We start from the raw sequence: 14880 nt of genomic DNA, 5'->3' as shown, positions 1-14880 counted from the left end.
GCGAAATGTCCCCTTGTGTTGCACTTTGAGCACTTCTCAGTCTTTGCTGGGCACAGAGAACGAGAATGAGGCGCTCCACCGCAGTAGTCGCACGATTGAACATTTGATTTCGTGGCGTTGTTATGCGGTCGCGGCAGGTTCTTGCCCTTGCTGCGGCGATTGTGGGAGACGGCGTCGAGACCGGTATACTCTGACTTGAAGGAGGACGGTTCCCCGGAGGCCTGAAGGAGCTGCTGCTGCTGCTTGTGCACGGACTCCTTTTGGCGTGCCTTAGCGAGCGCCATGGCGAGTGTGAGGTTAGCGTCCATCTGTAGGGCTTCGCAGAGCTTCTTGTCGCGGAGTCCAAGTACGAAGCGGTCGCGGATGAGGCGATCCCGCAAGTCACCGTAGTCGCACCTGTCTGCCATGTTGTATAGGGCGGTGACGTATTGGTCGACAGTCTCGGAGGGCTCTTGTTCCCGCCGATTGAAGCACGCTGACTCGTACACGACGTTTCTCGCTTGGACGAAGTGCGAGTCAAACTTCGCCTTGACAAGGTCAAAGTTTTTGCTGTCTTCCGTGGAGAGCGAGAACGTGTTGAAAATTTGTCTCGCTTGGCGACCCATTACGTAGAGCAGAGTTCGCACCTGCATTTCACGCTCTTGATGGACGAGACCCGATGCAAAGCGGTAGTCGTCGAACTCGAGGATCCATGCAGGCCACTCGGAGGCTTGATCAAACGTAAATGGCTGAGGAGGCTTAAAGAGAAGCCTGTCGCGGCGTTCGTAGCTGCCGTAGCCGAGTCCGTCATCGTAGTCGTTGGAGACCGTTGAGGACGACGAGAGCAGAGGCTAGAAGAGACGGCAGAAGGATCCCACTTCTGACACCATGTCGTGTGCTCGAGGAGCACGAAAGAAAGCGACTCTCCACACGGCTTGCTGGTAACAAGAAGCGTTTATTTCAGAGGCGCCCGGACGCGCCTGCTCTCGGGGTGTAAACCGATCCGCGCACCGGGAGGGCGCGCTGTCTGTCCGTCGTTTACACTACGCGGCGCGTGCGTGTTACAGTAGGCGAGGCGCCATGCCACAGTGGGGACGCTCGGGTGCTTTTGGCTGGCTGGACGGCACGGCCGCTGCTCGGCTTCGGCCTCTCGCTTCCTTCCTCGGCCGTACGCCTTCGTCTTCTCATTAAACAAGTGACGGCGGCACGTCTAAGTCGGACGCCGTCACATCGCAACATTTGGTGAGCCGGACGCAAGGTTAAGCGACCGGCGCTGCACCGCTGCCACTGAGCTCCGCAGCCATGTTCCAGCCAGCTCAAGCCTGGCAGCCACAATTCGATCCACCGCTGCCACCATTCCGCACCTCCTGCCTACAATCATGGTTCGAGGAGTTCGAGGCGGCCTTGGAGCTCAACAACATCTGGCTCCAAGAATTCATGTTCAAGGTGCTAGAATGCCGTCTTCCGGGTGACCTCAAACGCCACCTCACATCGCTGCTCGGCTTCGGCCTCTTGCTTCCTTCCTCTGCTGTACACCTTTGTCTTCTCATTAAACAAGTGACGATGGCACGTCTACGTCGGACGCCGTCACGTCGCAACATAACCAATCTCTGTGATTTCCAAACAAGACAGAAGTTAGGGTTAGTACGGAGGCATTAAGGAACAAAAATATTCTTGAACAGGGAATGTTGCAGGAGCCAATGTTTCGACAAGTGGACTTGTCTTCGTCAAGGCAAGTGTTGACAAGGGCTTTAATGCCAAGGCCTTGACGTAAGCCGTACCAAAGACAAGTCCACTTGCCGAAACGTTGGCTTCAGCAACACTCCTTGTTTCAAGAATTTTTTCACAATTTTAAGCTCTGTGATGGCACTCGATGGCATATGCACCTTTGTAAGGTCCATGCCAAGCTTGAGTTTGGACAGCAGCTGCAGTATGGCGTCCTTGTTCTCTTCCGTCGGTATTGAGGTGTCTTCGTCACCGCTCTCGTCTTCATCAGGTACCTCGCCAGAGTTGTTGGTGTCCCCTACTGCAGGCAGAGAACTGTCCTTCAGGATCTGCACTGCTACACTGCCTCCATGTGGCCTGGCTTTCAATAGAACGCACTGGCAAGGCAAATCTAACTAGAGATTGTAGAAGAAACATAGAGCATTGTAGATGCTCCTTTTCATAGAGTGATGCACAGAAGTGCGAGCGTTTTCGCAGCCACACTGGCATTTTCTTCTCTGTCGCCCTTCATTTTCCCAGCTCTCAAATGCAGATGCAGATAAATCAAACCATGTCAGAAGGTATAGAAGACGAGCTTACATGACTGCAAATATTCCATCCTTAATTGATCAGATAAACCTATACAGCAGTAGTGCAGTCATCACTTACTTGTACAACTTGCCTTTGTGAATGTCTGCCACTTTTCTGCACACGCTATGCTACATACGTTGCACCATGGTTACTGCAACGTGATAATTGGGCATTTAGACAGTTGCAAGTGCATACTGATTAGTCATGTTGAATTAACATGGGTTCAACACAGGCTGCTGTAGCCGATACACAGTTTTAACAAGGTACAAGTCACAAGTGGTAATGTTGCAAGTGATGTGTGGTGTATGACGTAATTTGTCTCAAAGAAGCTACTGTTTCAAATGCACTATCAACCAATAGCAAAACACAAGCAGAAAAATATAGCAGAATAGTTACTTTTGCCTTCATACTTTAGATTGAGTGATACTGATGCAATTCCTTACTTGGATAGCAAGCTCTGGAGCTATAGAATGGTTACAGGCGGATTGCATTCAACTTTTGAAGCACTTATGTACCCAACAGGCTCAAATAAGTTTTTTACCGCTCCTTCGGGTTTTATATTATGGTGTACCCTGCTATCCATAACGTAACATAATGCTGGTACAAAAACCAAACACAGTCATCCACATTTCAATGCTAATCAGTATCCGAAGCACTATGTTCAAATGTTTTATGCTATGCAGGGGTGACAGCATGTTCAGGAACTAAAGACAATCAAGTTTTGTTACACAACACGGGAGCGAATTGTTAACCACACAGGCTTACTCATTTAGCATCGGTCCTGACTTTTTCAGATCCTGATCATGTTTTTCGTTGCGTCATTTTTGTGACGTGCTGTTTTTTTAATCACGTGATATATTGCTACTTACATAGTGTTCCCATAAATAAATCCAGCAGACAGTCAGCACTTTGCTTACTTAACCCTTTGCAATCTGTACTTTCGTGATACACAAAAATGATAACCCTGTCCAAAGTGATACAAAAAATTCAAGTCCTTTCCGAGATTTACAGCAGAGCCACATGACTCAAATCTCAAATGAAATACCACATGACAAGTTTTACTCTGTGTTGCTATATAATGCTTTGCTGTGTGTTTTCATCACACTTGGCATGTTGTAACTGTAACGGCTCCAGTCACAGTGCCTATGATCGTTGAGAAATTAATTACAGTAATTTTCATACAGAAAATTATATCTATATCAATGGGAAGCATTAGGGTGCAAAAAAGTATGTACAGGGTGTTTTTATAGAAATTCTATTGCAGTCAGGCTCCAGTCATTAGCGCGTATGAACTCTATGTCATGGCAGAAATATTCTTCCACAGCTAAAATTACAGTGATGCGACTAATTAACAAGAACTCATTAACTTTTTCTTGAGGGCAGTTGTTTATATAAGAAAGTTGTAGTGCAGGCCAATTTATGGCACACCCATTTTTTAGAAATCATGAAAAGTTGCACGTAATTCGAGATATTCATCATTGAATTTTAAGGGCTACATCAAAACTGACGGCGCCCGGCACGCAGGAAATGCGGCCTCTCTGTTACGTCAGACTAGAACTACCCGTGACAAGGAAGTGACGAAATTTGAATCAAGGCGCGCTGAAGCAAAATCTGGTCAGGAAAATCGGCAAGCATTCTGAAATACACGAGTAGACAACTTACTGTTTGCGTGCGATGTGTAGTGCTTGTCTATATTTTTCTTAAACTATAAACAGGTACGCAAAACTATTTTGCCTGCCTGCAAGGAGAAGCGCCGCAGTGGCTGCCCCTGTATTTTATGCTTCACAGACAAAGAAAAGGTTGATATTGTGGTTTTTCTTGTGCACAGCTCGAAATAAACAGATAAGCACCAAACACTACACGCGCAGGTAAGGCAATGCACTGGCGCAAGTGAGATGACTTGCCAATTTTGATGAACGGATATGGCTGCAACGTGCCTTCATTTCAATTTTCGCCATTTCCTGGTCACAGGTAGTTCTGGTACGCACGGGGCATGGTCAGTTTTGATATCGCCCTTAAAATTCGATGATGGATATCTCGAATTACGTGCAACTTTCATGATTCCTAAAAAATGGCTATGCCATAAATTATGATGCACTGCAATTTTCTAATATAAACAACTGCCCTTAAGTCAACAATTAAAAAGTTAATTAACAAGTTTTTGTTAATTAGTTGCAACAGCGCCATTTAAGCTGCGGCAAAGTATTTCTGCCTCGCATGGAGTTAGTGTGTGATAACGAGAGGAGCCTTACTGTCATAGGATTTTTATTAAAAATGTGTATTGTCTAAAAAAAATACCCTGTAAAACACATGATAAAGGTTACCGTCAGTGTCACATTTCTGCTATAAATGGGCCAGATTAAAGCTCTCACTAAAAGAAAAGTGCACTGTATAACTAAACTCACAAATTTGGATCTTAGATTATTCAGTTGTTGGCAGAATCTTAAAAACAAACTGTGCACGGCAAAATGGTTTGTGTTAGCAGTTTATTTCTCAATTCCAAAGAAGCCTCTCGTCCCTGGAATAGCAAATATAAAACTTCCGTTAAAGCCAATGTATGCATGACTGCAACTGATGGCAGCATGTCCATTTAGCCAGCTGTTTTGTCTACACTGGTTGAGAGCTCCCACAATAACCTAACTTTCTAGGATTTGCTATGCAAAGACTTCTTTCGATTATGCTCATTTATGAGATATTGCAACAAGCGGATAATAAAGGCGTGGCATCACGCCAGCCACTACACAAGAACAAAAGAAAGAAATTGCAAAATAAGGCCCCAGAAAGAGATGTCAAGTAGCAAAAGTTTCACGGATATGACGTAATGCAGCCAAGACTTGTAAATGGTTAATCTCTCTAATGACTTCCTTTTCTTTCTGCAAACGCCACACTGTTTCTCAACACAAGCTGTCGCGCAGAAGAAAGAAAGGTGCTAGCTAGAGAATACTTCGTTATTTTTTATCCTGATTAACAGAAAGCTGTGTTGCTGGAAATAAACTTTGTGCCAGCTCCTGGGCAATGGTTTACAGTTGTGTCTAGGACGTGGTGAAATGAGTGGCCAGTGCATTTCAAGTAGGTGTGTGCTAGCAGCTGTAACCACTTCAGCAATTAAATCACAGTAGCTGAAAGCCAGGGCATTTCTAGATGCAGTGAAATGCTTTTAACCAGTTCGCTTCCTGTTGCAATATCCTCGCATGCCAAAACAAGACTTCTTTTCCACCCCGTGTACTCTATGAAGTTGACTGAATCATTATTTTTTATAGAACTAAATTGACAATGTTTATCTCAAGCAGTCTATTTTGATCACTGTAATCTTTTAACTATGAGAGCATAAGTTAATAATGACAATGAGTACTCTCCTCTTAGAGGTGCACTGAGTAGCCTGAATGCATTTATACAGCCCACACTACTGAAACGTTCCATATTCATTCGAATCATTTCACAAGCTGTTTAAGATTGTCATGGAAATTAAACATATGCAATTTGCATATTCCTCCATAAGATTATACATAAATCGTATGGACTTATTGGAACTACATACAGAACATTTCAATAGGGTGGTCATCCAAGGCAGCTGTAATGGCACATGCGAGAGCACCATGACATTAGTGAATCACAGAAGGTACAAGCATTATCATACTGTGCTACATAAACGTTGTCCCATTAGGGCACGTAATGCCGCAGAAAGCCAGAACTCCCGCAACTTTAGTGAATGCTGCACTGTATTGCAATTCCATCTCTGGCACAATCATTCCTCTACATTAAACAGTTCTTTTTTCTTTCTCCTTTTGTACACAGCTATTGCCAAAGGAATTGCTCAGAGGTCATCATCCAATGAAGTTCGAACAAATTTGAACTGTCTTGAGTGGCACTGGTGAATGCCTGGCTGAAAGTTAATGCAAAATAATCTCAGTGCGTCTCAGCAAAAATATAATGCATGAACAAAATAATACAGCTACAGATTTGTGTACTACATTAGTGCGCATGCTCAGCCTGCAATGGAAGAATGTGCTGAACTGGGGTGGGGGGTAGCACGTGTAAAAGGAAATCGAACTACACAAAAGACTGGATGTAGTGAGGTCGACAGATGCAGCGCTGTCTGGCATCCTCACACCATCCCATCATTTGAGCAATTCTGCTATTCCCTTCGAAATTCAACACTGCAGGATCCAAAAGCAAAAGTAAAAGCTAAGTCATGACACAACTTAATAATGTCGGTGCGGTTTGCAAGCTGTGTGTATCAGGCAGAAAGCATTCGGCATATACGCATGCTACTTACTGTATCACAGAGACGGCCCACTTTGACATGCGAGAGGCCGGTGCCTACGACTACCATGAAGCCAACAGACACGGTGAATTTGAAATGGGAAAACTTTTATTGGTCACAGTGGTTTCACTTCTCGACACAAAAAAGCGAGGGCCCCCGTTACACTTTGGCCGTTAGCCTTCAAGAACCTACACTTCTCGCGCAATGTAGTGCATAAACCCTGCTTCAAAGAGAATGTTGAGCAGTTGTGATCTAGTCGTAAAATGTGCGAGATGAGCATCTGAACTGCCCATTTACGAATTTAAGCGAAATACTTGTTCCAAATATGAGCTCAGAGAGAGAATGAGTATGATAAGCTTCCTCATGATACCTCAGGATCACGGCACTGCGAATATGAGAAATGCCGTTAAAACTTGGAAAAGTGGTTGGTGCCATCAGCTACAAGGACTGCCAAGCAATGGTTCTGGCCTGCTCTGCGTTATGCAGTGCAAAATGATGCTGCCATCAGCTGTGTAGGGCAAAGTGACGGTTAGCGTACTTCACTTCGCTGACCAGTGAATCACCGACTAGCGAAATACGCAGAAGAAATGCAGTATGCGATGTATTCTCTCCCTATCCTTCCTGCTTCATTTCTTTCTATTCTAAAAATAAAGATATATAAATAGCCCCTCACTGCTTCTACTGTGTGACAAGTGCACGACATTGACAGACTTATACCCTTGTTACACAGGCAAGTTAACCGCAGTTACGATTAACGACGGTTAACCGCGTTGAACTACGGTTAGCGCCGACCACGGCTCGCCGATGTTACAAGGCGCACAAGTGTCCTCGGTTAAAGCGGACTTGCTTTGGCGTGAATGGCTCCGCGTCTGGCTGCATGTCCGGCGTTCAACTCGGCTGTTATTGCCGCTTCCACTTTCGCACTCCTTGAGGTGCTCCGTAGATGACTCAAATTGTTTTCCCAAAGCCTAATCAGGCCTTCCGTGGGTCGTGCAGTCCAATTCGTTCGTTTTCACGAACGTTCGCCGGTGTGCACACGCCCTCCATGGAGGCCGCCATTTTCTCGGTTAACTGCCAAACCGAGGTCCCCAAGCTCGGTTTCGTACAACCGCGGTTAGCGGCATAACCGCGGTTTCACATACCGTGTAACATAAGCGAACCGCGGTTATGCGTAACTGCGGTTGCACTAATCGAGGTTTAGGCTGTCTGTGTAACAAGGGTATTAAAGGGGCACTAACACAAAATTTCGCGGCCGAGATAGCCTGCGGGATCGATTCCCATGAACATGCATATTTCATCTGCAAAATATCAACAGCGAATATAGCTTGCAAGGTATTTTAAATACCTTCAAGTTTGCGTGAGCGATCGACATCCTCGTTCTATTGACACTCTCAAAGGGGACCCTGGGGACCGCCTACTTCCCTCACGTGACCACGCTGCAACAAGTTATGATGACATCATAGCTGGCATGTTTTTTTTGCCACGTTTGCTCCAGCAGCCTACTTCTCGGCGGCTGCTCGCGAGCCGTGCGGAAGTGCGTCACAGTTCTATGTGCTGACGTGATCAAGCGCTGCACCCGCTAGGTGGTGATAGTTGCACCCGGAGGCTTGTCGTTTTTGAAACCGAAACTGACACTGGTCGGTAATGAGGTGCCTGTAATTAATTATCTGTTGCGCGCTGCAGCAAACGATGTGCCGTGTTATGACTAACAGGCCCCCAGAAAACATTGCAACAAAAAAACGCGAGGCCAAAATTTTTGTGTCAGTACCCCTTTAACGGTGTTTTAAGTAGCATAATACTAACAGCTTGCACGCATGCCTGCACAAGGACAGATTGTGTGTAGAAGTGCAAAAGGTTTGAAATGTGGAATGAAAGTGTGAACTTATCAAGGGAAGTGACAAGGTGGTCAAGCGTGTGTAAGGATTTGCTACGTCTCTGCTTTCTGGCAATAAAGAATGCATCTCACACTTCAGTACTGTGCACGTAATCTGCTTTTCTGACAAAGTTTTTCTTTTGTGCGTGGGAACACCCACACTAGCAGCCTTCATATACTCAAAAGTTAGATTAAGTGCGTGTGCGTAACTACTACGACAATGTGGCATATGTCATATTATCCTAGCAGTTACGCACATGGCATAGTACGAATATGACAACGTATGTCATGTCATATTGTCATATCTATATGTCATAAAGATACGATAATGCGACGTAGCAATATGACATATCATTATGACATATCACTTTGTACAGGTCACTGACCAATTCTGATGAAATTATCTGACGTTTTGGAATCGCGTACGGGTTCCTTGCTCACTGAGCTGGACTGGAAGCCTTTGTCAATTAAGTAGCCAGTAAGTGACACAACGAGCATGTGTAAATGGCAGGCATAGTCCCTGTTGTCCTATGTACAATGCACAATGTTTGATTTCGTGTGTTTCCGCCAAAATAAAGTAATCTGATAGCTTAATTAAGCTGATCATACACTGTATTAAGCTCTGTGCATCATGCTAGAAAAGATATGGAGCAGCTGCCTGGAGAGGCAGAGTTTATGGAGAGGCAGTCTTTGACGGAACCAGAAAAGTGTCTCGCATTCTGAATGACTAGTCCATTTGACCCCCTTGAATTTACCTGCGAACACATCACAGCAAGCAGGCCAGAAGTCACTGCTTCACAATGCCTGTGACAGGTGGCACCAGTGCACCGTCAAATACAACTCTGGTATGCTCTGGCTTGGCACTCTAAAAAACTGCCTCAAAAGACTACTGTCCTGAAAATCAGATTTTAAGCTGAAAGATTCAGGAATTTCAACATCGCACAAAGGTGCTAAGCCACTAAAGTGTTGCTGAAAGAAGTACTGATCAGCTCACCTATGCAAATTTTGCTAGCAGTTATGCTTACTGCATGCACTGAGTGGAAATGACGAAGATTGCCGTTAACAGCTTAGTATTGGAGCGATCTTAAAAGCTTCCCACAAGATATTGTCGGTCAAAAGTTGTTAAAAGTGTTGTTCGGTAAATCTGTTGTTATGAGAGGGCAGTATACAATCTGGAAGAACAACGGCAGCGATTATAGCTAGACTACCGCCGACGCTGCCGCTCGAAAAAACTCGCAGCAGCTACATGGAGCTGTGAGCAATGAAAAAAAACCAATACTGTGCAAGTGGGTTCAAATTTCACCGTGTCTGCTAATGCATTACATTGTCATATGATCACAACGGGAAAGGCGATACAAGTGCAATACTGTAAACCTCCCCTTCTAGCAATGGGCGCTAGTTTTTGCTCGAGAGGACAGGCAGGAATCCCTCCGCCAATAGGATGACTGGTCTGCTCAAACTCGAACTTTGCGAAGAGGTGGTGCTTGGCAGTGCTCCTGGTTCTTAAAAGGCACACACTGCACTTGGAAACAAGCGGAACGGCATCTTTCTCAAAAAGGGGCAAAGCTTGCGTCATTGAAGGGGCAGATGTACAAGTTCTTAAAATTTTTTCGCCCTGTTTTGGTGTTCTGAAGACTTGGCGTCACCTTCATCAATAAGGTATAACTTACATCACTGTAGAAAGTCAGCAGTGCTGCTGTTCATCTTTGCACCATTGGTGGTATCGTGTTATGCTAAAAGTACACTAATGTAGCCTCCACAGTAACCTCAGTGCAACCCCAGTGCAACCTCAGTACACCCTTAGTGCAACCTCTGTAGTTTAGCTACAACAGGACTACAATACACAAGGAGGATTTATTATGCCATATAACAGTATACCATAATAATTAAATAATGTTTAATTGGCAAGTCCACAATTTGGGTCTGAGTCAAGCCATACTGGGGGCCTTTCAATTGAATTCACCCACTTGGGGTTATGCGCAATGATGATCTTATCAGCACACGAGCATAATTTAAAATTTGTTGCGCCATCACAGCAAACAATGCATACTTATGATTTTACGCATTACTATTTAAAATTAATGGGTCATTCCATGCCAACTGTCCCAGTGTGGGCGCTCGACAAAAATCGATTTTTCTGAAAAAATCTGAGAAAATTTCACACATATAGACATTAGTTCTACAGTATTTTCCCAAAATATTTCGAGCGGCAAAAATTTTTCGGGCACGTGAGCGCCATTTGAACTTCTCAATATGGCGGAAAACTAGGTACGAAAGAAAAATTCGCTATAAATGGACCGTTTCACGCATTCATTCGAAACTTGCTTTTTTGTGTTTTTAGAGCATCGAGCTTTTATTATAGGACAGTTGCTTAGAGTAGCTTTATATTTTTCACTCCTTGGCGCATAAGTAAAATTGAGTAAGTTGCTGCGTTTTCGAGAATTTTTTTACAAAAGAAGATTGCAGAGCAAATACATCAATTATTTTTATAAAGCTCTCCATAACACGTACTATCTCCTAAAGGTTTTGTTTTGCCTGTATGCGGCGCACAGGCTCTAAAATAAAATCCTGAACTTGCAAAAAACGCTACATTGGCCTATGTTCAGTCGTCTGTAGCACCCTAAGGTGGTCCAAGAAAAAATAAGCGGAAAAGCGCATACGATTCAGAATCATAACACCTTCGTCCACAAAAAGTTTAATCGAAGTAGTTTTTGTTTTAGTTAAGAAAAAAAATTTTGAAGTTTAGAGCCACCATTGCATTATATTGCTATGGGGGCAGTGCAAACCCACTGACTTTACTGCATAAAAAATAAAGAGGTAGTGTATTCGTAGCACATCGTTTTCAGTTCCTTTTGTTAGTACTTTTTAATGTATAATACATATCAAGGAGATGATAAACAGAGATAAAACTACAACAATACCATTGGCTTAGATGCCGAAATTCCCCAATAATGAATCGCGTTACTTATTGCATGCGGCTCTGAGAATCAATTGGCGTCAAATAAGTTAAGTCTCAAAGTTCGTGTAAACCGGAGAAAGGAGGCAGTGAGCGTGGTCATTTATAGCGGATCCAAGCGGAGTTCATCAAAGTGTTCCGCAACGAACGGCACATGATTTGACGCACACGACGGACGGAATGCGTATTCACGCATTCCGTCCGTCGTCCGTGACACTACGAACGAGATATGCCAACTAGGGGTGTGCGAATATCAAATTTTTCGAATACGAATCGAATACGAATATCCACCTTCGAATATCGAATCGAATATCGAATCGAATATCGAATCGAATATCGAATATCAAAGGAAAAATGCCTCCACAGTAACATTATTTTATTTAACATGTAGCTATTTGAAAAAAAAACATTAACAGCCTGACTGGCAACACAACATACTCTGCTATCTCCAGAACACAATGTCCAGGCTAGCACAATGCACATCACAACACAAGCAAACATCACGGCACAATGAAAGTAATGACTAGATGTTATCATGAAGAAATATGAGTTGCTCCACATGATCAGGCAGCAGGCGCTCCCAGAGACAACCCCCCCCCCCTGCCACTGAAAAGGCACGCTCGCTTGGAACAGCAGTGGCTGGTATAGGGAGGTACATGGGGCAAAGCTTTGCCAGACTGGGGTATCTGAAGGTGCCTACAGTCCGCCACCAGTCACATAGGTCACTGTCTTTCTTCAGAAGTGGTCCCGCATAGTCAACGAGTGGTAGTGCGGCACGTTGCGGCCGCATAATATTGAAAATGTATGGTTACATGATGGCCAACAGCGCTGCACGTCGGAGATGCACCAGCAATAAATCATACGTATTGGGGCGCTCGTCGCAGGCAGATATCGTGCCTCCGTGTACTTACGATGTTTATCGCTCCTCTCGGCAACGTTTTTAGCTATACGAACGCATCAGAAATGTGGAAGACGAGCTATTTTGTGCATGATAATCGAATCACATATTCGAAGCTATCGAATATTCGAAACTTTTCGAATACACAATTTTCGAATCGAATACGAATATTTCGAATGTAATATTCGACGAATATTCGAAACTTTCGAATATTCGCACACCCCTAATGCCAACCTATTTTTCACATCCTTATTTGGATGGTTGCAGGCAGCAGGTTTTGTTCAAAGTAGAATTTGTCTGTCTGGTAACATGCATTGTTTTACAGCTGTTATGAGATCACAACAGCCTATTTTTGTGGCGTAGTTGTCCGGCGCCACCGCCGCCGCCTCCGGTGTGCGTAAACAATGCGATAAGTAACGCCATTCATTATTGGGGAATTTCGGCATCTAAGCCAATGGTATTGTTGTAGTTTTATCTCTGTTTATCATCTCCTTGATATGTATTATACATTAAAAAGTACTAACAAAAGGAACTGAAAACGATGTGCTACGAATACACTACCTCTTTATTTTTTATGCAGTAAAGTCAGTCGGTTTGCACTGCCCCCATAGCAATATAATGCAATGGTGGCTCTAAACTTCAAAAATTTTTTTCTTGACTAAAACAAAAACTACTTCGATTAAACTTTTTGTGGACGAAGGTGTTATGATTCTCAATCGTATGCGCTTTTCCACTTATTTTTTCTTGGACCACCTTAGGGTGCTACAGACGACTGAACATAGGCCAATGTAGCGTTTTTTGCAAGTTCAGGATTTTATTTTAGAGCCTGTGCGCCGCATACAGGCAAAACAAAAACTTTAGAAGATAGTACGTGTTATGGAGAGTTTTATAAAAATAATTGATGTATTTGGTCTGCAATCTTCTTTTGTAAAAAAATTCTCGAAAACGCAGCAACTTACTCAATTTTACTTACGCGCCAAGGAGTGAAAAATATAAAGCTACTCTAAGCAACTGTCCTATAATAAAAGCTCGATGCTCTAAAAACACAAAAAAGCAAGTTTCGAATGAATGCGTGAAACCGTCCATTTATAGCGAATTTTTCTTTCGTACCTAGTTTTCCACCATATCGAGAAGTTCAAATGACCCTCACATGTCCCAAAAATTTTTGCCGCTCAAAATATTTTGGGAAAATACTGTAGAACTAATGACTATATGTGTGTAATTTTCTCAGATTCTTTCAGAGAAATTGATTTTTGTCGAGCGCCCCGACTGGGACAGTTGGCGTGGAATGACCCTAATAGCAATGCAGTGCACGTAAGTGTGACAATGAGAAAAGCACTGAAAAGTCTTAAAAGCCGTAGTAAGCTGACCTCTTCGCAAAGCGAGTGGCATACCAAAACGGAGTCAGGTTGAAGAGCTACGCATGCTTGCCTCCCCGAGCAACACAACCTGATGTGAGTTAAGGCTTCCAGACAGGTGAATGAAATGACCTTAATGACGATGTGATACGTATGGCAGCTGTACATGCTAAACAGCACAGCTTTGTCGATATTTTTCTTCTTCGGAAGGGCCTGTGCTGCAAACCTGCCTCTTCTAATACTGACAAAAGCAGGCATAGGCATGGCAGAAAGAAAGGGCAGCGGGGACGGTGATACTCATAAAGTGATACCTTGATAAATGAACACAGATGTAATGACATATTAGACCAGATATAAATCATAAATAAGTAAATATGAAATTTTCTCAGCAATATCAGTGTGTAACCTTATGTCGATATAATAAAGGTATTTTCGTGTTGGGTGAGACTGTAAACTAAGTTTAACTGTAATAGTAATGCAATACTGATTAAGAGAGATATGATAAAAGCTGATATGAAGGTCCAGATTGAGTAGACTACCACATAGTGCACAATTCCGCATTCTGATTAGTGACAGTTCTTTAAGGATACTAAATATTTTTTTTATGTATGGATCCATACTAGCATAATGCTAAGGATTACAGAAGCTTCTTATTTTCAAATGGAATTTAAATAAATTCAATTTTACGTAAACCTAGCCCCTGGTGATCTTAAAAGTCCTATCTGCATGCTCTGGCTGGAAGAGACGCTCAAGAAGACTTCCTCCTACATGAAGTGTTTTACCTGCACGTAGACTCAACTGCAGTTAGCAGGTTCACACAAGTGCAACAATTCACAAAACTAAGAGTTGACGAGTGACAATGCAGCGAGGCTTCCTGCAAAGTTACATGCTACAGGAAATCTTAAAGAAATTTTACTAAGAGGTCTTACAGAAGAGGTAAGACTTGCTGTTCGTAGCATGTCGCAACAAACATGAGCCGAAGTTAAACGCTCATTCCATCTACATGTGTACCTTGTTTACTGTTAGGCATGAATGTTCCAATAACCAACTAGCCCGTGTTTTGTTCCAAGCTTCCTGCAATGTTTTTTGCCAATGTCTTCCCCAATGAGTTCCTGAGTGGCAACACGTATACTGCAGCGCGTTTTCCCACCTGTGTGTAATCTTGCCCGCCGTTAAAGCGCTTCGTGCAGGCAGCCTCAAAAAATGTAGAGTACGCTTTCTTTACTGCCACAGCCAAGCCCTGCTTCTAAGTTGCCT

General features: G+C 43.6%; 1 protein-coding gene across 4 annotated transcripts in view; it reads right to left on the bottom strand.

Moving 5' to 3' along the window:
- The window catches only part of LOC119404722 (oxysterol-binding protein-related protein 11), a 43189-nt gene that overhangs the window by 16523 nt on the left and 11786 nt on the right, over positions 1–14880 (bottom strand). For 3 of the 4 annotated variants that reach the window (XM_049418991.1, XM_049418990.1, XM_037671373.2), the window contains exon 12: positions 1866–2005. In XM_049418991.1, the coding sequence (XP_049274948.1) occupies positions 1866–2005 (140 nt within the window). The remainder of the gene's footprint in view (positions 1–1865; positions 2006–14880) is intronic. The other variant, XM_037671374.2, reaches the window with a different exon arrangement.

Source organism: Rhipicephalus sanguineus, chromosome 9 (assembly GCF_013339695.2).
Source record: "Rhipicephalus sanguineus isolate Rsan-2018 chromosome 9, BIME_Rsan_1.4, whole genome shotgun sequence".
In the NCBI taxonomy this organism is placed as follows: domain Eukaryota; kingdom Metazoa; phylum Arthropoda; class Arachnida; order Ixodida; family Ixodidae; genus Rhipicephalus; species Rhipicephalus sanguineus.
Note: the sequence above shows the minus strand (reverse complement) of the source record. Positions and strands in the feature narration are given on the sequence as shown.